Below are 25,669 nucleotides of genomic sequence, written 5' to 3'. Positions count from 1 at the left end.
ATTTCTGTTTGAAAAGCTAGCCTTTGCTTTCCTAACTGCCTGAGTATATTGGTTCCTAACTTCCCGGAAAAGTTGCATATCTCGGGGGCTATTCGATGCTAATGCAGAACGCCACATGATGTTTTTGTACTGGTCAAGGGCTGTCAGGTCTGGAGTGAACCAAGGGCTATATCTGTTCCTGGTTCCACATTTTTTGAATGGGGCATGCTTATTTAAGATGGTGAGGAAAGCACTTTCAAAGAATAACCAGGCATCCTCTACTGACGGAATAAGGTCGATATCTTTCCAGGATACCCGGGCCAGGTTGATGAGAAAGGCCTGCTCGCTGAAGTGTTTTAGGGAGCGTTTGACTTTGTTGAGATGTAGTCGTTTGACTGCAGACCCATTACGGACGCATGCAATGAGGCAGTGATCGCTGAGATCCTGGTTGAAGACAGCAGAGGTTTATTTAGAGGACAGGTTGGTCAGGATGATGTCTATGAGGGTGCCCGAGTTTACGGATTTGGGATTGTACTTGGTAGGTTCCATGATAATTTGGGGGAGATTGAGGGGATCTATCTTAGGTTGTAGGACGGCCCGGGTGTTATGCATATCCCAGTTTAGGTCACCTAACAGTACAAAATCTGAAGATAAATGGGGGGCAATTAATTCACATATGGTGTCCAGAGTGCAGCTGGGGGCTGAGGAGGGTCTGTAACAAGCGGCAATAGTGAGAGACTTATTTCTGGAAAGATAGATTTTTAAAAGTAGAACTGTTTGGGCACAGACCTGAACAGAACTCTTCAGGCTGTCTCTGGAGTAGAAATTTTAAATCTTGAAAAATTAATGTAAAAATGCGTGAGATGAAAATTGACAAACTAAATAGTGTGTAATATAGAAGGGTAGCCAGTGGACATTCTGAACCTTGTTTGAAGTCACTAGGTCACATGATCAAGGAGCTATTGACATTTTACATTTTGAAAAATTAATGTACAAATGTGTGAGATGAAAATCGACAAAAAAGTGTGTTGAATGTGTGTCTATGCCATCGGGTTAGCTACAACCAGTTTGGAAAGTTTCATGAGTAATGGTTAAAGAGCTATTGAAATTTGAACAATTTGATTTGTCACTATGTTGACGGTCCCTAACTGCTGTTGGTGGACTTAAGGAAAACTACAGGTGAATATCCAACCTGAAAATGTCTTTACCTCGGTGAAACACATTGACACAGATTTCCACGAAGGTCCCACTTCAGAATTCCCACTTCAAGCCCCAAATATACTTTGAATTAAATGACAATTTATTGACTTAAATTGTTGTGCAACATCATGGGTAAGCTCTGGGCATCATCTTTCAGCTGAAAAAGTGGATTTTCGCTTTTGTGTTACTTTACAATGCTCCTACGAAGATTCTAATTTACCCTTTAACATGCTTTTGAGTTGTGCCAATTGATTATACACTACCAGGGCCGACGTTATGAGCTGTCCTTAGGGGGCCTGGCCCACCCTACCGTCGCTCCTTTCCACTGTCCAAATAAAATAATGAAATATTGATCATTTATTTGACCGAGATGCGCGCCTACAGAAAGATGCACTAATCTCAGATAAAGCATCCGAGCGAGCGAAACAGTGTCCCTCTATCTGCATATGTGTAGAGCATGCATCTGATTCTGTCTGGACAAAAAGACTATGGCATGTCAAGCTTTTTCTGTCCAGAAAGCATCAGATACTTGGGCTACATATAGTAAAACAGAGCGGCGCCGTTTCACACGCTAGTTTCAGCAGAGATGAAGAGGTGAAGCGAGAGGGCTCACTCTCGCCAAAATATGTCCTTAATAAACCCAATGCATTTTGATTGGCATTATATGCATACCTAAGCTTGTCGCCTGCATTCCCGCTTTTGGTTCCCCTACATGCATTTCAGCCCGCCTCAGCCTCATCACTGAGCACCACATCACTGTCTGGCTCAGTAGTCTACTCTTTGTAAAGCAAAGTTATTATGAGAACTTAGTCGCACATTTTATTTGCTCTTGCTGAGGTAGGCTCCGTTTAACGTTAGCTTGTTACTTCATTCATCCTTCTAGCTGGCTAAGTAATGCTAGCTCTTCGACATTACTTCAATAGAAGTCTCTGCTGGCAGCTAGCCATGGTACCTGACTGACATATCTATAAGCTACTATTTACCAATTGTGCAATAATTTTCTCCGAGCAGGGGTGGATTGACCATCTGGCAGTTCTGGCAAATCCCAGATGGGTTGCATACAGACCAATTCTTTAATTTCTTCTTTAAGTAGCACGTTGTGTATCTAGTCCCCCCATTTGAAGGTGTCATATGTATTTGGACAAATTCCCTTACAGTGTATATATTTTTTATTTAACTTCTTTTTAACTAGGCAAGTCAGTTCAGAACAAATTCTTATTTACAATGACGGCCTACCCGTAACGACGCTGAGGCAATTGTGTGCTGCCCTGTGGGACTCCCAATCACAGCAGGTTGTGATACAGCCTGGAATTGAACCAGGGTTTGTAGTGAAACCTCTAGCACTGAGATGCAGTGCCTTAGACCGCTGCGCCCCTCGGGAGCCCAAAGTCAACAAAAGTTTAGTTTAGTTTAGTATTTATATTTAGTACAAACTTGTTGGATGCATTTTGACTTCAAAACATGCTAACCTCTCACCATAACCAATAAGGGGAGGTGATCATTTTTTGGGGGGGAGGGTGATATTTATGCTTCTGTAATCTTCTCTTCAAGATTCATTCATGATTATCCATAATCATGGTAGCATCCACATTAATGTAGAGGTGTTCAAAAACATTATATTCTGATTTACAATAAACGTAACTCCAAAATGACACAATACAATATTTTCCCCGTTCACTTCTATTGGGCACAACATAATCCGAAGACCAAAACACAACCATAGCAAACTGCAAATGCATCCAACAAGTTGGTAGAGTCACAAGCTTGATGTAGTTACTGTATGCTAGGAATATGAGACCAAATACAACACTATTGACTACTTTACTACAATATAAGTGAATTTGTCCAAATACTTATGATACCTTCAAATGAGGGGACTAAATACACAGTGCTTTCACTACAGACCAGTATCCCTTCTTTCTTTTCTCTCCAAAACTCTTGAACGTGCCGTCCTTGGCCAGCTCTCCCGCTATCTCTCTCAGAATGATCTTCTTGATCCAAATCAGTCAGGTTTCAAGACTAGCCATTCAACTGAGACTGCTCTTCTCTGCATCACGGAGGCGCTCCTCACTGCTAAAGCTAACTCTCTCTCCTCTGCTCTCATCCTTCTAGACCTATCGGCTGCCTTCGATACTGTGAACCATCAGATCCTGCTCTCCACCCTCTCCGAGTTGGGCATCTCCGGCGCGGCCCACGCTTGGATTGCGTCCTACCTGACAGGTCGCTCCTACCAGGTGGCGTGGCGAGAATCTGTCTCCTCGCCACGCGCTCTCACCACTGGTGTCCCCCAGGGCTCTGTTCTAGGCCCTCTCCTATTCTCGCTATACACCAAGTCACTTGGCTCTGTCATAACCTCACATGGTCTCTCCTATCATTGCTATGCAGACGACACACAATTAATCTTCTCCTTTCCCCCTTCTGATGACCAGGTGGCGAATCGCATCTCTGCATGTCTGGCAGACATATCAGTGTGGATGACGGATCACCACCTCAAGCTGAACCTCGGCAAGACGGAGCTGCTCTTCCTCCCGGGGAAGGACTGCCCGTTCCATGATCTCGCCATCACGGTTGACAACTCCATTGTGTCCTCCTCCCAGAGCGCTAAGAACCTTGGCGTGATCCTGGACAACACCCTGTCGTTCTCAACCAACATCATGGCGGTGGCCCGTTCCTGTAGGTTCATGCTCTACAACATCCGCAGAGTACGACCCTGCCTCACACAGGAAGCGGCGCAGGTCCTAATCCAGGCACTTGTCATCTCCCGTCTGGATTACTGCAACTCGCTGCTGGCTGGGCTCCCTGCCTGTGCCATTAAACCCCTACAACTCATCCAGAACGCCGCAGCCCGTCTGGTGTTCAACCTTCCCAAGTTCTCTCACGTCACCCCGCTCCTCCGCTCTCTCCACTGGCTTCCAGTTGAAGCTCGCATCCGCTACAAGACCATGGTGCTTGCCTACGGAGCTGTGAGGGGAACGGCACCGCAGTACCTCCAGGCTCTGATCAGGCCCTACACCCAAGCAAGGGCACTGCGTTCATCCACCTCTGGCCTGCTCGCCTCCCTACCATTGAGGAAGTACAGTTCCCGCTCAGCCCAGTCAAAACTGTTCGCTGCTCTGGCCCCCCAATGGTGGAACAAACTCCCTCACGACGCCAGGACAGCGGAGTCAATCACCACCTTCCGGAGACACCTGAAACCCCACCTCTTCAAGGAATACCTACGATAGGATAAGTAATCCTTCTCACCCCCCCCCCTTAATGATTTAGATGCACTATTGTAAAGTGGCTGTTCCACTGGATGTCAGTAGGTGAATTCACCAATTTGTAAGTCGCTCTGGATAAGAGCGTCTGCTAAATGACTTAAATGTAATGTAAATGTAAATGGTAAAACAGATATGTATGAAAATACCCTCAAGTAAAACGTGACATTCTGTACTGCCAACTCATATCAAACATTTGATCTCAAATCCAAAATGCTGGAGTATAGAACCAAATTAAAAGTTTGCGCGTCACTGTCCAAATAAATATGCCTGACGACTCCAGCTGAATTCTTCCGCTACTCTATGTTCGCTACGTACTTCAGTCTGAGATTGCCATCGTTTAAGTGATTTGTGGTGCTGTCAAAATTAGGGGTTTTGTATTGAACAAAGTCATCAGCGATTGGCTCGATTGGCTCAACAATCAGTGTCATTGTGAATTTCCAAAACGGCGCTTTACCCATTTGTGTTCTGGCTTTGGCCCAACCCATGGTTTCTAGGACTAATCAGATTGGTTAGAATGTGTTTATGTTCTTGATATCGTAGGGGAGGTAACCAGGATTCCTGCGGAGAATAAACTAATGTCCGTTGGCGTGGCGTAGCTTTTGGTCGGAGCAAGGAGTTTGGTTAGCCAGGCAACAAATACAGTGCCTTTGGAAAGTATTCAGACCCCTTGACTTTTTCCACATTTTGTTATGTTACAGCCGTATTCTAAAATGGATTACAACATGGCACTGTATATACGAAAGGGTAGTGTATTTTGTATCAAATGATGTTGACACCCAAGAATCCTGTTCATGAATGCTGGTTAATGCTGATTAAGAGACAGAGTACAGGGAAATTACATGGGGTTAAGACACATGGGATTGTAAAAGATTAGGGAGTGCAGAAGTGATAGTGAGTCCATTATAGCCAGGTGTAAGGTGGATGGATCGCAGGTTAGCACAGCCAGGGTGGATGAAGAATGGATGGAGTATGGTGGCTTGAACAGAGGGGAAGCAGCCGGTCGGGTGGGCAGGTCTGTGGTTGGACAGGTATCTGGATCCGGGCCAGGATGGGTGGCATCACGGGCCGCCAAGAGGAGGAAAGGGAGAGAAGCAGGGTTAGAAAAGAAGACAAAGGCATAAAGGATCCAGACATAAACATATTTGGAAAGTAAATAAAAATACTAAATGTAACAAAGGTTAAAAAGGTGTGTTTTCTGCATATTCTTCAAAACTTAGACTGAATCTGCTGCCCAGACATAGGGATGGTGCGCTGTAGGAGAAAGCCTGCACCTAGCTGTGTTTTCTGATATATGTGGAATCATGAGAAGGCCGGCTTCCTGTGATCTGAGGGATCTGATGGCTTAGTATTGTATTAATATGTCCTTAAGGTAGGTGGTAGCGTGTCTATTTAAGGCTTTATACTTATGTTAAGAGTTAGACTGTAGGTTGTACCGAACTGGGGAGTCAGTGCAGTTAGGCAAGAATTTGGGTGATGTATTCATATTTGTTGGTTCCTGTTAGGACTCTGGCAGCAACATTCTGTATGAGATGTTTTTATTTAATTTATTTGTGGCGGAACAGCCTGATAAAAAGGTGTTACAGTAATCTAGACGGTATGTAAAGAAGGCATCGGGAAATGAACGTTTCTACTCATGTTAAGAGTCTTACTGTCTGTGTTATGTATTGTGTTACATAAAAAATATACTTGCTTTGTTGTATGATATAATATTATGTAAAAGTAAAATTGTTCAAAAAGAAAAATTCACACATTATTACATTGAAGACGTGAGTGTAATAGGAGTTCAACTCTTCTCCTTGTTTTCTATTTTATTGCCAATTGATAACACTGACTGTTTACCAAGTGGCATAGCTTTTGCTGTCGGGTTGTTTTGTATGATTTTAATCACTTTCTGACAGCACCCCTTTTGATTTGAACGAAACCTTCCATACATGTTTGCCCAACGTAGAAGTGGTCAGAAAGTGACTTTTCGGACTTGAATTTCATTCAGGAGATAGAGGTGCTCAAAGTTCTGCATTCCCATACTGCCATGAGAATTCCATGTCTTCATCACTGACAAATATGAACTATTGAGTTTTATATCATGTGAAGCTTGCAAACAGGTTTGTCAAACTGTTTATGATTTATTGAGAAAACAAAAAATGTATGTCATTTTTTAAGCTTGAAGGTCAATTATCTAAAACATACAGTTCATTATCAGTATGTTGTACCTTAGACATGATTCTACATCATCTGAATTGTTTGTGTTGTGCCTGCCATGGATTGAGACACAGCTTACTCTTGAATGCAGGGTGGATATTAGAATAGCCATTCCAATTAAAGTTGGCATTCGACAGTGGGTGGACCGGTGGCCATCTTACTGGTAGTAATTGGAAGTTAAAGTTTCAATTTAATTTAAATGTCTATTGTGTACAAGATAAATTGCAGGGGTCTGAAAGGAAAGGTCCATTCTATGAATTATATTTCTATGGTTGAAATGACACCCACACTGTATTCAAGAGTATGCTGTGTCAATTGATGATGCGCACAACACAAATTATTCAGATTATGAAAAAAAGTTTCTAAGATACAACAGTTGTGAAAATGAAACAAATCTGTGTTTACCCGTTTTTAGATATTTTATTTCAATAAATCATACAATAGTTTGACAACCCTGCTTGTAAGCTTTCAAATGATATCAAACTCAACTGTTATCTTTTTTCAGTGATGGAAACATGGACGTCTTATGTGGGTTATGCGAAATGGGTCAACTTTGGTCACCTCTATATCCTATATGTCTATATTTGCCATTCAGGTCCAAAAAGTCACTTTCTGACCACTTCCACAATGTGCAAGCGAGCATGTATGAAAGGTTTCGTTCAAATCATAAGGGGTGTAGTCAGAAAGGGATTGAAATATTATGCAACGACCCTGTTTCAAACTAGGTGACATTTTAACCTCTGGGCAGTAGGTGGTACAGCGAGCTGCATATTAGCACCACAGACAGTTTTGGACACCACAATAAAAGTACAGCAACGCTTCCTATTGGACTATAGTAGGGAGACTGTACTGAACTATGGTTTTATAGACACACAATATATATTTATTTTTCTCCTAAAATATTATCTATTTGGAAAAGATTGAAAGATTTCAAAATACGTTTTTTTGGAGACTGTTATGCAACTAAAATAATTGTGTCTCCTTAATTTGTGATCAGTGGTAAAAATATTTTGAAGTATTATATACTTAAGTAGTTTTGGGGGGTATCTGTACTTTATATTTTTGACATATTTTACTTTTACTCCACTACATTGAAAATAAAATACTCCCATACATTTTCCCTGACACCTAAATGTACTGGTAACGTTTTGACTGCTTAGCAGGACAGGAAAATGATCTAATTCACACACCTATCAAAAGAACATGTTTGCCATCCCTAACCCAAATGCTTCTTCTGAACATGATATCTGAATGTTTCAATATAACCATGGCAACCCATTAATAAATTATTTTTTTATGGTGTTGTCCTGTTTGCTTAAAGAATATGAAATTATTTATATATTTTACTTTTGATGCTTAAGTACACTACATGACCAAAAGTATGTGGACACCAGCTCGAACATCTCATTCCAGAATCATGGGCATTAATGTGGAGTTGTTCCCACCTTTGCTGCTATAACAGCCTCCACTCTTCCACTAGATGTTGGAACATTGCTGCGGGAACTTGCTTCCATTCAGCAAAAAGATCTTTAGTGAGGTCAGGCACTGATGTTGGGCGATAAGTCTTGGCTCACAGTCGGTGTTCCAATTCATCCCAATGGTATTTGATGGGGTTGAGTTAAGGGCTCTGTGCAGACCAGTCAAGTTCTTCCACACCGATCTCAACAAACCATTTCTGTATGGACCTCGCTTTGTGCACGGGGGCATTGTCATGCTGGAACAGGAAAGGGCCTTCCCCAAACTGTTGCCACAAATTTGGAAGCACAGAATAATCTAGAATGACATTGTATGCTGTAGCGTTAAGATTTCCCTTCAATGGAACTAAGGGGTCTAGTCTGAACCATGAAAAACAGCCCCAGACCATTATTGCTCCTCTCCCAAACTATACAGTTGGCACTATGCATTCGGGCAGATAGCGTTCTTCTGGCATTGTCCAAACACAGATTTGTCCGTCGGACTGCCAGATGGTGAGGCGTGATTCATCACTCCAGGGAACGTGTTTTCAATTCTCCAGAGTCCAATGGTGGCGAGCTTTACACCAATCCAGCCGACGCTTGACATTACGCATGGTGATCTTACGCTTGTGTGCGGCTGCTCAGCCATGGAAACTCATTTCATGAAGCTCCCTATGAACAGACTGGGCAGATCTAGCAGGTAAGACGTTTGACAAATTGACTTGTGGCACCGTCATAGGTGGCATCCTATGACGGTGCCACGTTGAAAGTCATTCTACTGACAATGTTTGTCTATGGAGGTTGCATGGCTGTGTGTTGATTGTATACACCTGTCAGCAACGGGCATGGCTGAAATAGCCAAATACAGTAATTTGAAGGGCTGTCCACATACTTTTATATATAGTGTATATTTAATAAAACCAGATACTTTTAGAATTTTACTCAAGTGGTATTTTACTGGGTGTTTTTCACTTTGACATTAGTCATTTTCTATTAAAGTATGACAATTGGGTACTTTCCACCACTACTTGTGATGGTTGATGACACACCTACATTTTGGGTAAATGTGTGACCAATTCCCATAGGCAACAACTGCCGCTATTGGTTCTAGACGGTGGATGGTGTGTAATTTAAAATATTTAATTTGTATTTCATATTTCTTTCTCTAATTACGTAATCTTGATTTAAACTCAGTTTTCTGGGGTCGTGCATTGGCTGTTCTTTGTTAGGTTTGAGGTCTGATACCAGATTTGATAGGCTATCCACGCTGTCACTCAAGCGCGCTATTCAAGCGGTTACAGGTTGTATGATGCTGTGTGTGAAATAAATAATGTGCGGCAGAGGCAGGCCGTGGAGGTGTACAGAACTTGTCGTCGCCGGAAGCATCTGTAACTTTTCTCTTCTTGGCCGCGGCAACAATGTTTCTTTTTTGATTGCTCTTCTTTTTCGATGTTCTTCCAGTCAGTTTACATGGGCAATGTAGCTTGAACATGTGAACGCGTTTACTTTGTTCTGTCTTATGGAAGTTTTAGATTAATTTAGTCTAAAACTGGAGTCTGAACGCTATAATTACCCCCAAAAAATTGAATCCCTGTGACCTGCACTGGATTTAAATTTTGTAAAATATAGAAGGCACTTTTTTTGCGTCTTCGGAATCTATATCGACGTGAAGATTTGTTTTCGCTAGATCCCCAACAACGTGCGGTTTATGTTCGATGCCTCACGGCATTGTTCTGTCTCGACCAGGCATGTAAGGTCCCTCGAGCTGAGGAATGAGTGGCCGCGAGCAATCGGGCGGTGAACACTATTTTCGGATTTAAGAACTGGGTGGAATATCTGAAGTTTCTGAACATGGATATTACAGTGTCAGAGTTGATGGGAAACTTCATGGATACGCCGCTGGTGGTGTGGGTAAGTGAATGTGCACTCAGCAAGTGCCATGGCGGATAATAATGTAACTCGGTGTCCTGCTAACCTGCTCTTGGCCACTTTCATTTTTGTTTTAAATATCCTTGTCCATCTCCTACTCCTAATGACATTTAAAAAATAACTTTTTTTTTATTTCAAACATACAGTAGCAGACTGGTAGACCTGTTCGTTTTTACATGATTTATTTACTGTTTGGTGTTAAACTTCGCTGTAAAGCCAGGATGTCTGACATTTTTCCAACAAGCCAACATCTGTTATTGTGTTTTATTCCTATGGTCTATGGGTTTTATTGGCATGACCTACTATTATTCCCTAAAACTTGGAACTGACCTTTCATGAAACTGAGCAAGAGCCATGCCAGCTGTTAACACAACCTCTAGCCTGAATTTTGTATCTAGTCCATGATTGTCAATATTGGTCTATCACAGAGCCATGCCTAGGTCATTGTACTTTGGCTCCATTTTTATCATCACCTAAGTCAAGGGAATCATAATGTTGTTGGTTGAACTCGATGTCGCTAGAGTAGAAAGATGAGGACTGTATGTAAGCTATGCCACAGGGTTTCAGAAGCCTGATGGTATAACTTTTGACAACTCTCTGTATGTTTATTGCCATACCATGAATGCAATGCATGGCTACATGGATATATGGCATGACAATGGTAGAAGTTGGCTACAGCACATAGCCTGGTGACACTGTATGAAGGCCTATGACTAAAGCACATACAGTATGGCATGAGGCAATGGCTACAACATTGCACAGTGTGTCACCAGTCTATGGATACACACCATGGTACCAGGCTATGCCTTAAGCACATACAGTATGGCACCAGACTATGGTGGGGGGGCTGATCCCCTCATCCTGCCCTGATGTCCTGTTTGGCTAGTCGGCTGGACCTCAGCTGCTGGCTGCTTGTTCCGCTCTAACAACTCTCTACCCTCCGGTCTTTGTTTCGGTCACTGGGATTCGTCCTCTCTGCTCTCCCTGACTCACCTCTAGGAGGACCTCCTGGTTCCTCGATCTAGAGCCTAAATATCTTGACATGCTCACAAAGTCATAGACAGTATTAATTGAGAGTGTAAAACTTGCATTGACATCTGTCAGAGCAGGAAACGTCTGTGTATTCTTGGAAACCGAAAGCACTTACACCCAGGTGTGGCCAATCTCTTCATAGGTGAGCTGAGATCTTTAGAGTAATCCAATCCTGTCTGCCCATTTTCCCTCCCTTTTCTCCCTCTCCCCCTCTCTCTTCAGGTGAAGACCTTTGGACCCCTGGGCTCTGGCTCAGAGGACAAACTCTCCATGTTCATGGATCTGGTGGATGGTGTCTTCCTGCACAAGATCATGACACACATGTGAGTGGACATAAACGTGTGTGTGTGTGTGCGTGTGTGCATGCTAATCTGGCAGCTGTTTTGTGGCCTCAATCTATCTCCTTTTGTAACCACATCCTGGCATGGTTTCCCCTACTGGTATCCAACTGTGTTCAGACATCCTCCCCATGCCTTCATGGCTCACTGATTGGACTCACTCACTCTTTCAGCTCATTTTCTGGCCCTCATGAGTCAATGTGATCTGACACAGAAAGTCTCTCTTGCTCCTTCCCTCTCTCTCGCTTTTTCTCGCGCTCTTGCCTGCCTTTCATGAGTCAATGTGATCCTAAGGCTGCGATTATATCTGCACAATGTGGCTGTCTGTTTGGTTAGTACTGGGAGGCCTCTCAGAGCTCTTGAGCTCAGAGATGCATTCAGTCTGTCTACTGAAAACAGTGAACACAGCCATTATCTCACTGCTGAAAATTATGAATGTGAAAATATTAAAGAAGTGTATATTTTTTTCCATAATGATTGTGATAGTTTGCTCTGACACAGAAAGGGCTGCTCGTCTCACAAAATTACTGCTCAGAAATCTGACATGGCTCAGGCTAGGTCTTTCTCTAAACCGTCTCAAGTTTCTGAACCATTTCCTGTGCTCTGTCACTTCAAAGGAAAGTGATGTGCCCTGAATGGCAGGCAATGCAGTCGCAGTCTTTGACTTAGTTTAAGAAACTCCCTGTAATGCTGTGACTTGTTTCTGAAATCAGCTACCAGTTCTCTCTCATCTCTTGCACTCCTTCAATTATACTCTTCTCTCCCTCACTCTCTAACTGTGCCTAGCGTCTGTCCCTTTGTGTTGCCCCCAGCTGTGCTAACCATACAGTCCCCTCCCGCTCCCTCCTCCTGCCCCCTCCCCCTCCTAAGTCCTGTATTTTAACCTACTTCCCCCTGACTAGCTGCTCCTGCTTCCCCTGGCCTATCTGTCTTAATGAGGGGTTTAAATGCTGTATGCTCCTCCTCAAACAAAGACAATATTATTATGCACAGGACAAGGGGACAGAAAACAACCCCCACCAGGACAATGAGGTGTGTAACTCTGCCATGCAGGATTTAGCCATGTAAATAAGTCCATGTGACATCACTGGTATGTCTAGTAATTATCATACGCAATATATAATAAAGTATGTAGACACCTCTTCCCATTAGTGGATTTGGCTATTTCTACCACACCCGTTGTTGACAGGTGTATAAAATAGACCACGCAGCCATGCAATCTCAACAGACACACATTGGCATTAGAATGGCCTTACTGAAGAGCTCAGGTACTTTCAATGTCTCACCGTCATAGAATGCGGCGTTTCCAATAAGTCAGTTCGTCAAATTTCTGCCCTGCTAGAGCTTCCCCGGTCAAGTGCTGTTATTATGAAGTGGAAAGGAGCAACAACGGAAGTGGTAGGTCACACAAGCTCACAGAACTGGACTGCCGTGTGCTGAAGTGTGTAAAGAATCTTCTGTCCTCGGTTGCAACGTCAGCACAAGAACTGTTCGTCGGGAGCTTCATGAAATGGTTTTCCATGACTGAGCAGCCGCACGCAAGCCTAAGATCACCATGCGCAATGTCAAGCGTCGGCTGGAGAGGTGTAAAGCTCGCCGCCATTGGACTTTGGAGCAGTGGAAACACGTTCTCTGGAGTGATGAATCCCGCTTTACCATCTGGCAGTACGACAGAAGAATCAGGGTTTGGTGAATGCCAGGAGAACGCTACCTGCCTGACTGCTTAGTGCCAAATGTAAAGTTGGGGAGAGGAGGAATAATGGTCTGGGGCTGTTTTTCATGGTACGGACCAGGCCCCTTAGTTCCATTGAAGGGAAATCTTAACGCTACAGCATACAATGGCATTCTAGACGATTCTGTGCTTCCAACTTTGTGGCAACAGTTTGGGGAATGCCCTTTCCTGTTTCTGCATGACAATGCCCCCGTGCACAATGCAAGGTCCATACAGAAATGGTTTGTTCACGACATCCAATGGAAAGCCTTCCCAGAAGAGTGGAGGCTGTTTATAGCTGCAAAGGTGGGACCAACTCCATGTTAATCCACATGATTTTTGGAATGAGATGGTCAAGTAGTTGTCCACATACCTTTGATCATGTAGTGACACAATGACATGGCATACATGTAGACTGGTGTCATTGTTTTGGCCTTCTTTAAACTATGCCATATGAAAGGTTATTAACTTTGTATTTTTCTTGTTGAGAAAATACACGGGTGTATTTGGATCTTTTTGGTTACAATCATATAGCCTAGGTCCTCTATGGTCGACTTCTGGCACCCTTAGATACGCACACGTGTCTGAGCTGTTTATGTTAAACCTCTACCACAGATGAGTGGATGGCTGAAATCCTCCAAGCCAGTAGTGCCAGCAGCAGAAGTCTTTCTCTCTCTGTGTGTCTCTCTCTTTGAGGGTACACACTGTGGTTAGAGACCCCCCCCCCCCCCTTCTGCTGTTCTAGATGCCCTTTATTATTTTCATGTAAATGTTCCTCCAATACTCAAGCCTGGGCCTGCTTTAGGTATGTATTCTAGTAGTTCTGATATAGGATCAGGATACCCTGATGAAGACAGCTTGGCTGTCGAAACGTTGGTATTACATTTTTGCATCTGAGCTCCAAGAGTGTGCGGCTCTCTTTTATTTTTATTTTCAAGTTTCTACTCCGCTAGCCAGCACCTCGTCTTAATAGGTGTGCGGTTTTTTTTCTTCTTCTAGATAGGATCAGGCTTTACCTTTTTAGATACAGCACATTTGGAAAGTACTCAAACTCCTTGACCTTTTCCACATTTTGTTACGTTACAGCTAGAGGTTGACCGATTTAATAGGAATGGACGATTAATTAGGGCCCATTTCGGAATTTTTGGTCACCGATTTTGTCCGATTTATTTTTATTTATTTATTATAATTTTTTTTTTCCCCACACCTTTATTTATCCTTTAACTAGGCAAGTCAGTTAAGAACACATTCTTATTTTCAATGACGGCCTAGGAATGGTGGGTTAACTGCCTCGTTCAGGGGCAGAACGACAGAATTTTACCTTGTCAGCTCAGGGGGATACAATTTTGCAACCTTACAGTTAACTAGTCCAACGCTCTAACCACCTGATTACATTGCACTCCATGAGGAGACTGCCTGTTTTACCCGAATGCTAGCATTAAACTTATCTTATAAAAAACAATCAATCATAATCACTAGTTAGCTACACATGGTTTATATAGCGTGTCCTGCGTTGCATATAATCGATGCGGTGCGTATCGTTGCTCCAATGTGTACCTAACCACAAACATCCATGCCTTTCTTAAAATCAATACACAGAAATATATATTTTTAAACCTGCATATTTAGCTAAAATAAATCCAGGTTATCAGGCAATATTAACCATGTGACATTGTGTCACTTCTCTAGCGTTCATTGCACGCAGTCAGTGTATATGCAACAGTTTGGGCTGCCTAATTTGCCAGAATTTCAAGTAATTATGACATATCATTGAAGGTTATGCAATGTAACAGTAATAATGAGACTTATTGATGACACCCGTTAGATAAAATACGTAACGGTTCCGTATTTCACTGAAAGAATAAACGTCTTCTTTTTGAGATGATAGTTTCCGGATTCGTCCATATTAATGACCCAAGGCTCGTATTTCTGTGTGTTATCATGTTATAACCAAGTATGATTTAATAGAGCAGTCTGACTGAGCAACGGTAGGCAGCAGCAGGCTCGTAAGCATTCATTCAAACAGCACTTCTGTGCATTTGCCAGCAGCTGTTTATGACTTCAAGCCTATCAACTCCCGAGATTAGTCTGGTGTAACCCATGTGATATGGCTAGCTAGTTAGCGCTTCAAACGTCACTCACTCTGAGACTTGGAGTGGTTGTTTCCCTTGCTCTGCAAGGGCTGCGGCTTTTGGAGCGATGTGTAACGCTGCTTCGAGGGTGGCTGTTGTCGTTGTGTTCCTGGTTCGAGCCCAGGTGGGAGCGATGAGAGTGACGGAAACTATACTGTTACACTGGCAATACTAAAGTGCATATAAGAACATCCAATAGTCAAAGGTATATGAAATACAAATGGTATAGAGAGAAATAGTCCTATAATAACTACAAACTAAAACTTCTTACCTGGGAATATTGAAGATTCACGTTAACCTCTTGAATCTCCCCATCCCGGATCAGGGATCGTGACTAAAGCCTCAGGCTCATTAGCATAACGCAACGTTAACGATTTCTGAAAATCGCAAATAAAATGAAAATAATGCGCCTGCTCACAAGCTTAGCCTTTTCTTAACAACACTGTCATCTCAGATTTTCAAAATATGCTTTTGAAACATAGAAATGGACTAATTTGTGTAAGAGTATGCTAAGCTAGCTTAGCATTTTGAGTAGCATTTAGCACGCAACATTTTCACAAAAACCAGATAACCAAATAAATAAAATCATTTACCTTTGAAGAGCTTCAGATGTTTTCAATGAGGAGACTCTCAGTTACATACCAAAAGCGCAGTTTTTCCTGAAAGCGTCTGTGTGTAGGAGAAATCGCTCCGTTTTGTACATCGCATTTGGCTAACGAACCGAAAATTCAGTCACCTACAACGTCAAACTTTTTCCGAATTAACTCCATAATATCGACCGAAACATGGCAAACGTTGTTTGGAATCAATCCTCAAGGTGTTTTTTCACATATCTCTTCATTGATATATCGTTGGTGGAAGCCTGTATTCTTCTCTAAATTCCATGGAAAAATACTTGCAGCTGACTTTTGCGCACCAATTTCGGCGCAGGACACCGGGCGGACACCTGGTAAATGTGGTCTCTTATGGTCAATCTTCCAATGATATGCCTACAAATACGTCACAATGCTGCAGACACCTTGGGGAAACGACAGAAAGGGCACACTTACTCCTCTCGCATTCACAGCCATATAAGGAGACAATGGAAAACAGAGCCTCAAAAATCCTGCTCATTTCCTGGGTGCCGTCTCATCTTGGTTTTGCCTGAAGCTCACGTTCTAGGGCACGCACAGAAAATATCTTTGCAGTTCTGGACACGTCAGAGTGTTTTCTTTTGAAAGCTATCAATTATATGCATAGTCGAGCATCTTGACAAAATATCTTGTTTAAAACGGGAACGTTTTTCATCCAAAAATGAAATTGCGCCCCTAGAATTTCAAGAGGTTAAAGGAACCACCAGCTTTCATATGTACTCATGTTCTGAGCAAGGAACTTAAACGTTAGCTTTCTTACATAGCACATATTGCACTTTTACTTTCTTCTCCAACACTTTGTTTTTGCATTATTTAAACCAAATTGATTTATTTGAGGCTAAATTGATTTTATTGATATATTATATTAAGTTAAAATAAGTGTTCATTCAGTATTGTTGTAATTGTCATTATTACAAAAACAAAACAATTACAGATTTAATCGGAATCTGCTTTTTTTTGGTCCTACAATCGGTATCGGCGTTGAAAAGTCATAATAGGTCAACCTTTACTTCCAGCCTTATTCTAAAATGGATTAAATAGATAATGTTCCTCATCAATCTACACACAGTACCTCATAATGACAAAGTCGAGGTACAGATCTGGGGAAGGGTACCAAAAAAAATGTCTGCAGAATTGAAGGTCCCCAAGAACACAGTGGCCTTCATCATTCTTAAATGGAAGACGTTTGGAACCATCAATACTCTTCCTAAAGCTGGCCGCCCGGCCAAACTGAGCAATTGGGGGAGAAGGGCCTTGGTCAGGGAGGTGACCAACAACCCGATGGTCACTCCTTTTTTATTTATTTTTTACCTTTATTTAACTAGGCAAGTCAGTTAAGAACAAATTCTTATTTTCAATGACGGCCTAGGAACAGTGGGTTAACTGCCTGTTCAGGGGCAGAACGACAGATTTGTACCTTGTCAGCTCGGGGATTTGAAATTGCAACCTTCGATTACTAGTCCAACGCTCTAACCACTAGGCTACCCTGCCGCCCCAGGGTAGCCTAGCTCTGACAGAGCTCCAGAGTTCCTCTAGAGATGGGAGAAATTTCTAGAATGGCAACCATCTCTGCAGCACTCCACCAATCAGGCCATTATGTTAGTGGCCAGACTGAAGCCACTCCTTTGTAAAAGGCACATGACAGTCCGCTTGGAGTTTGCCAAAAGGCACTTAAAGAACTCTCAGACCATGAGAAATAAGATTCTCTAGTCTGAATAAACCAAGATTGAACTCTTTGGCCTGAATGCCAAGTGTCACATCTGGAGGAAACCAGGCACCATCCCTAAGTTGAAGCATGGTGGTGGCATCATCATGCTGTTGGGATGTTTTTCAGCGGGAGGGACTGGGAGACTAGTCAGGATCAAAGGAAAGATAAACAGAGCAAAGTACAGAGATGGATATGTGATGAAAACCTGGTCCATAGCGTTCAGGAGTGGTCCAGCCAGAGCTTGGATTTGAACCCGATCAAACATTTCTGTAGAGATCTGACATTAGATGTGCAGCGACTCTCCCCATCCAACCTGACAGAGCTTGAGAGGATCTACATAGAAGAATGGGAGAAATGCCCCAAATACAGGTGTGCTAAGCTTGTAGTGTCATACTCAAGAAGACTCAATGCTGTAATCGCTGCCAAAGGTGCTTCAACAAAGTACTGAGTGAAGGGTCTGAATACTGGAGTATTGTGTCTAGATTGAGGGGGAATAAGATATATATTTTTACATTTTAGAATAAGGCTGTAATGTAACAAAATGTGAAGGTCAGGGAGTCTGAATACATTCCGAATGCACTGTAATAATGTACACGGTTATATGGACAGGGCGAGCGGTGAACCGAGATCAGCCATCCTACTCTGAAAGGTTTTTTGGATGCACTCTGCTTTATCAGCCAGCCAGTGAGAACTGGAAATGGCCATGTCAGAAAGCTGTACATTTAGAACTAAAGGCAGCTAGTACACAAGTTTACCTGAATTTAAAAAAAAATATTCCTTGTTTCTAAACTAAAGCCCTTTCACAGACTTACTGAAGTACTGGCCCAAGCTTGGCAGCATTTGCGTGGTGTGCCCACAAAACATATGTAAATGAGGTTAGCACAAACAACACTTATCCAGACCAGGCCCTCAAAACAGCCAAGGTCTATTTTGAATTCTGGCTGTAACACAACAAAATGTGGACTAAGTCAGAGTATGGATACTTTCAGAAGGCAAATAGGGTGTCATTTCAGACGAAAACCCGGGCTCAACTCTAACACTCTGGACTCAAATCAGACTATTACTAGTCCAATGTCCACTGACTGTTTACCTAACAAGTACAGCAGTTCTGTGACCAGCATATTTAAATGTCGTCCTTAATAATACATCCATAATAATACATCTGTCAACCAAACCAATTGGGTTGTTGGCCTACTTGTTTGGAGGAAAGAAGGACATCACGTCTGTGTGTTCTGAATAAGCACCATATTATATATGCCGTTCCCCTCTAAAGTTTAGGCTAATCCCCAACAGTAATCTGTTTTCCTTTTTTTGTGTGTGGATAGTTGGTAAAAGCAACTCTTTCACTAGAGTTGGTGTACAGTACATGCAAATGTTGCCTAAAATAGGAATTTACAGGATTATGTACATTATAGTTGTATGTCTTGCATGCCAGACTAAACGCTTCCCAACTGAAACAGTTCCTTAGAGTTCATGCATATATTATGTTATCATTTTGTGGTGTTTTGGACTTGGTGGAGTTTTTTTTTTTTTTTTTTTTTTTTTTTGGGCTGTATTAGATTAATTCGGACTTTTGAAGAATAGGCTACAACGTCTCAAAGTGGACAAACAGTACAATTGCTCCTCTTTTTTTCTCATTTTTTAAGCGACGTTTTTGTAAGGGAGTATGCAAGCACGCTGCTTCGGTCCGGCTAGCAGAGATTGGCTAGGCGCAAGCCGAACTGAAGCATGCTGACACCTTAAGCAGCTGTTCAAAGAAAATATAGTCAATATAATACTCAGTAAAGGAAAAGGCTGCTGTTTCTTCTTTTTTTGTAGTTTAGTACTTTACTACAAAAATATTTTTTCATGTTATGTCTTTTCTTATCCAGAGACCCCAGCCCCACAAATCAGAGAGTGAATAAGAATGTGAACAATGATGTGAACCTACGAATCCAGAACCTCAACATTGTGATCAGGCACATCAAGAACTACTACCAGGTGAGCTCAGTTCTGTCTATCCACTTCCTGCTCACTCACTTCACGCACTTTTTTATTTTTAAAATTTCCTAACTACTTTTAATGCTGCTCACCATATCAAATTATAGCTACTTACTAATGCACACCTCATACTCATTTACACCTCACGTGTAGAGCCAGGAGATGTGTGTAGTCTCTGATCTTGGTGATCAGACAGCAGCTGGTGTGTGTGAGCATCCAGAGCATCCTGGGGATTAGACCTGGCTGCTTGGGTGTGGTGGTTATCCCTGGAGGAATGTCTCATTGTTTTGTCTGCTGTCCTTACACTGACATCTCGATTATCAAACAATTACTAATGCATGATGTCCTCTGTTTTAATGAGAAATGTTGTGGTGATAATTCTGTCACTATATTTTTGGTAGTGGTAGGTCAGTCATGTATGACAATTAGCCTATATCAGAAACCAACAGTAGTCTTATCTTTTCTAGGTTGCTGTAGGTTTCATCTCACAACCTGTAATTATAGTAATCTGGGAAAATGAACGCTTCCCCACAAAAACACTATCTTTAGATGTAGTAAGCTAGTAGTCTTTCATTATGAATCATGATCGCTAGTCCTCACGTGGAAAGCTTTAGGAGAAACTATGCCGACCTTGTTATTCCACTGTAATTGAGTTGGTGAAATCCACTACACACACGGTGAGACAGTGGAGAGCGACCCAACTGTTCTGGCTGACCTCTCTCAACACATTCCTTCTCTGTTTCCTCGGTTTCCCAACTACAGACGTCACACACTCCATTCAAATACCGCCCTTGGCTGTAACACACAAAAACACACACACACTCCATTCAAACACTTCCCGACCCTGCCACTGGCTGCCCCGCCAGGTCCAAAGTTTCAAATCTGTGCCCGCTTTGTATGTTTATGGTGTCGCCCGCTTCAGTTGATCACACCGAACTAAGCAGTGTTATCACCCCAAATACTGTATGGAAGTTAGCCTAGTCTCCCTCTTTCAGTTTTACTTTCACACTCTGAATGTAAGAGGCTTTTCCCATTGAAGAGCGTTCAATTCACATTAGCAATGGAAATGTCACGAGCTGAGAGACTGTCTGGGACGTTCTTGCTTCGCTGTTAAAATGTACCGTAAATGTCACAGTAGCCACTAGCCAGTAGGCTAGCTAAGCATGCAAACTATTAAACTAGCTAATGTTATGCAAGCAACCTTTCATGCATCTGCCGTATTCAACTCTTGATTAATGGGACAAAACCTTATTACACTCTTCAATAATGCAACAATTCACAAACATGTGGCAACATTTCAATGGATTATTTTCTCATCCGTGCACATTTAATTTAGCTTCAAGGCAAATAGCCAATGGCACAGCTGCTTGCTAGCTAATGTTAGCTAACATCAAGTAGGCCTAACTTCAGCATAGCAAAAAATGTACGTTTACATCTCTGATAAGAATATAAAAGTACAGTAACTGTATCGGTGTCATTCATATTATACAGAGCTAGGTAGCAAGATTAACAAAATGTTTACATTCTCCTCACACATAGCTGCACTGTGTTACGCAAGACAGTTTAAGTTTCCACACTCAATGTTACAGGGTAGCTTATACAAAATGCTGCCATAGTTGAAAAATCCAACCTGCTCTTGGCTATACTTTCTTTTGTTCTCGATTTGTGTAAAAAGGTTATAAATGTATGTGTTCAGTTGCAAGTGATGCAATAAATTTGAGGTGGCGTTCAAGATGTGAGAACTTTGCAAGTTTTAAACTAAGTTAATTTGAAAAGAGCCTCATTCTCTAATTCTTCTGTTTGAAAGTAGATTTTGTTAGCTTAGTGGTTGGTTATAGTTGCTAAAGCAATGGGGAAACATAGATGATGCATGCCTCTGATGCAGTGTTTTTAATTAGTGTGTTGTGTGACTGAAGAAATTCTAGCCCTCGAAGTGCACACACCCATGGCACTGGCAGGGAGGCCCCTTTCATTAGGTAGATGGGCTAGGTCTGAGCCTTGGATACACACAGGGTCGGGAGACGATGCCAGTATTGCATTATTCATTAGTACCGTGGCAAGGAAACAAAACACAAAGCGGATTTAACTTCTTTAGGAAAACGACCTTAATGTTGGGAACAAACATGTTTCCATCCAGAGTCTTATTTATTTCCCAAGCGAAAGCATGCACTATTTGACATACAGTAGGTTTGTAAATAACCAAAGAGTTTGGTCTGCTTCGTGTTTAAATTTTTACACACACACACACACACACACACTAGGCTAATGAGTAACAGATCTGTGTCTGTTCAGACCAGGGACTCACCATCAATGTGAGTAGACTCACCAAGCCACATGGCAACTCAAAGGTTTCCTGTGTAAAGTTTTGCCTTTTTCAGTTAACTTTTTTGCTTTGTATTGAACATATAGAGCCAAATTCACGTGGTTGAGTCAACACTATAGGGCTTGATGGAGTAGGGTTCATATCTCTCTCCCCTGCTTTCTAGGGGTTTCTATCTGATCTAATAAATGATGGCCAGTGGATGGGTAGAGAGATGTCTTCCCAGGTCCTGCTCCAACCTTGCTGTGGGAGTCGACAGAGATGGGAGAAAGAAGGAGGCGGGTGGGGAGTTTCACTCTTCACCCCTCCTCTCCCTTTCCTCCTGATCAAGAACAGATGTGTTGTCTTTGCCTGGCCTGCCCTGTGGTCATCTGCCTCCCCTGTAGCCTACATATGTATAGTGGGGGAGGGGAGGTGTCTGGTGGTGTTTCATACTATAAAGCCCCTCCAGGCGCCTGCTCCCTGAAGGCCTGTTTTAAGATTTCCAGCCTGTGCTAACAGAAACGGTTAGCTTTGGTAATGCATTAGACCTCTCACTTTAGATTAGCCTCGTCTGGTGTTTTGTTTTCTAACTAAGTCACTCCAGTCCTGTCCTGGTTCACTAACCCCTCGGCCTTCTGACCGCTAATGTCTAATTTCCCCTCAATCAGGCAGTTCTTGTTTAACACAGATATCACTGTCAGTGTGTGTGTGCTCGTAATGAATCTACTCTCCATTTGTTTCAGACGACTGATCGTATTAGTCCCAGTTGTGTTCTGTCCTTAATTCTGTGTGAAAGCAGTTAGCTAAAGAGTAAACTCACTTTGTCAAGCTGGATGGATGGTTGTGTTCTGTTCCTGCCCCCAGGCCAGTAGTGTTGTTTTGTTGGTTGTCTTCTGATGCGTTATTATAGTTTGGTTGATTTGCTATGCAGTATGCGGATTACCATTTATATTAATGTAGATCGATTAATGTCGTTGACATTTAACCTCAGGTTCCCATCACCCATTGCACAGATCGGTTTGTACTTTACCATGATTCAATTTTGGCCCTGACTTTTGATCTAGATTAATCCATGGCAATCCGCATGCTGCATAGCAAACCAACCAAACACCCTTTAGCTACCATTGAATGATCACGCAGCTCTCTGGTTGTAGGTCTCTCCCTCCTTCCCTACCAACCGTTTACACCCTCAGGGCGTGCATGTTAGTACAGTAAGGGCTGGACGATGTGATATGATCACACAATTGACCATTGAAAAGAAGTTAAGATCACACAAACATGCTCAGAAGGCCTGGCTAGATAAGATATGGTGAGCGTTGCAGACTGGTCTGTTGTATGTGTGAGCCACCATCTGAGAGAAACACTATGTAGGGAATAATGTGCCATTGAGGCAATGAAGTTGTAGTTAGAGCAATCCTCAGCAGGATGTTGCTGTAGGAGGGCAGTATAGAGCACCCCACAGCTTGGGAACCACTAATCTAAGGCACCAATTGTGTGTGTGTGTGTGTTCGCCCCACAGGAAATTAATTTAATTTGAACTGAAAACCGTTTCACAACTTTGCTAAACACAGCTCAAAACTGACATGCTTACAGAAAGCATGGCCTAGAAGGCAGTGTTACAGTCCCCTACACCAACCCCCAACTATACAGTACAACCTGGCAACTGGACCAAAAAGTCTTCTTTCCTTACCTTTCATCTGGACCCTATGCTGTTATAAAATATTTGAGTTTTGTACCTTAAGGATTGATAATATGTTTAAAACACCAGTTTACAAGTGAAAAGACCAGCCATTTTGTGTGTGTGTTTGTAGAACGAATGTGGTGAGACTATTTCTGCGTGTCACAAGGGATGGGGTACTCCTGGTGGCATCCCAACCAGGATTAACAATAACTGCCAAATCTAATACTGGTTTAATACATATACCAGCTTAGCCTGGTTTTCAGTCTAAACCTAAAGCGTGTCTCATATTTGCTTGCTTAAGCCACCCAGACTGTTCTGGCAGTGCCCCAATTTCATCCAGGAATGGGAGACGGACGTGACGATATTATGATGACTCGCATCCATCCCATTGAGCCCCAAACACAGTATTACACACTGTAGATCAGAGACAGCAGGCAGGGCCCCTATTCACTCACAGGGATCATCTCTGTGTCTGCATCCCCCGACTCCCCCTTATATACTCTCCCCAAATTAGATTAGCTCCCAAATAACAATCTCTGTGCGCTGCACCATAAAGAGCCCCACCAAAACGTGGACAATGGGGACATGGGGGCGGGGGGGGGGGACCTTTTTTGGTTCCCTCCTCCTCACCCCGGCTATTGTCTGGAGATTCAGGGCACTCTACCCCACCCCCACCTCACTGTAACATGACTCCTTCAGTCTCAGATGTGTTACAGGAGAACTGTGTTGTCAGTCAGGACTCAGCTCTCAGGTCCTGCTGTATTATGCCTCAAGTACCTTAAATCCAGAACCTGTGCTTTGTGTAGTTTGGTGTATGTGTGATGCTCCTATCACCCTGCAATTGGACCTATATATAGCACAGGCATACATATTTTGAATGCAGCCTTGTCTAGCTTGCAAAGGCATTAAGCAGAGGGTTTTTGACTTGTGTCTGTCTGTAGTTTGGGCAGTGTGGAGTCTCTTGCACGGCATTGCAGCTGAGGCTGGGGTAATCTGATTTGGCCTCCTGGCTCTCCTCTTTTCTCAGAGGTGTTCAGTTTCTTCAATGTTCACTGTTGGCTATGGTATTCAGCTGTAAAGCTCTAGAGACCAGCACAAGAGCCACAGGCATTCCCATTCTCCTTTCTTTTATGTTCTCTCATCTCTCCTTTTGTCCTATTCCTTTTCCTACCTAGCACACTTGTTTCCTACGTAGCACACTCTTGCTCGCTCTCACTCTCCCTGTCCTCAAGTATTTTCCTCTTTTGTTGTTACCTCTGAAGCCTTGATGTGTGTGGCTCCCCACCCCCCAGTGCAGGAAACCCCCTCCCGAGACCGCTGCCATGGGAAACAAAAACGAGGCCTCTGACGTATTTAATTTTTAACTCTTGACATTCTCTCTCTGATGCCTGTGCCCTAGATGAGGAGCACCAGTCCTAGTGTTTTGGCCATTCTGACCTTTGGCTGGCATGTCGTTTACCTGTATGTGGTGGTTGCCCTGTGGTTCAGTGGCTTATGAGCAGCGGAAAGGCTTACCCTCAACATAGAGGCCCCTCAGGGATGTGTGCTTGTTCCCTCCTGTACTCCCTGTTTACCCACGACTGCGTGCCTGCGCACGACTCCAACACCAACTTTGCTGATGACACGACGATGGTGGGCCTGATCACCAACTAGACCTGGCAGTGTGGTGCCAGGACAACATCTCCCTCAATGTGGGAAAGACAGATGAGCTTATCGCAGGCCACAGGAAACTGAGGGCCATTCACATCAACAGGGCTGTAGTGGAGCGGGTCGAGAGCTGCACGTTCCTCTGTGTCCACATCGCTAAGGACCAATAATGGTCCAAACACACCAAAACAGTTAAGAGAGCACAACAGTGGAGAATCATTGCACTCCACCTCACCCCCACCTCACTGTAACATGACTCCTTCAGTCTCAGATGTGTTACAGGAGAACTGTGTTGTCAGTCAGGACTCAGCTCTCAAGTCCTGCTGTATTATGCCTCAAGTACCTTCTCTCCAGCACCTGTGCTTTGTGTAGTTTGGTGTATGTGTGATGCTTCTATCACCCTGCAAATGGACCCATATATGGCACAGGCATACATCTTTTGAATGCAGCCTAGTCTAGCTTGCAAAGGCATTAAGCAGATGGTT

At 42.9% G+C, this 25,669-nt stretch overlaps 1 protein-coding gene across 1 annotated transcript in view; it reads left to right on the top strand.

The window, feature by feature from the left end:
• Window positions 1-9,423: 9,423 nt before the first annotated feature.
• The window catches only part of ccdc88c (coiled-coil domain containing 88C), an 85,496-nt gene continuing 69,250 nt past the window's right edge, over window positions 9,424-25,669 (top strand). Inside the window, 3 exon segments of the mRNA XM_064927939.1 lie at window positions 9,424-10,003; window positions 11,276-11,376; window positions 19,446-19,554. Of these exon segments, the coding sequence (XP_064784011.1) occupies window positions 9,944-10,003; window positions 11,276-11,376; window positions 19,446-19,554 (270 nt within the window). The 5' untranslated portion in view covers window positions 9,424-9,943.

The sequence above is a fragment of the Oncorhynchus masou genome, chromosome 21 (genome assembly GCF_036934945.1).
Source record: "Oncorhynchus masou masou isolate Uvic2021 chromosome 21, UVic_Omas_1.1, whole genome shotgun sequence".
Lineage (NCBI taxonomy): Eukaryota > Metazoa > Chordata > Actinopteri > Salmoniformes > Salmonidae > Oncorhynchus > Oncorhynchus masou.
The sequence above is the reverse complement of the archived record's forward strand: the minus strand, read 5'-3'. Positions and strand labels throughout refer to the sequence as shown.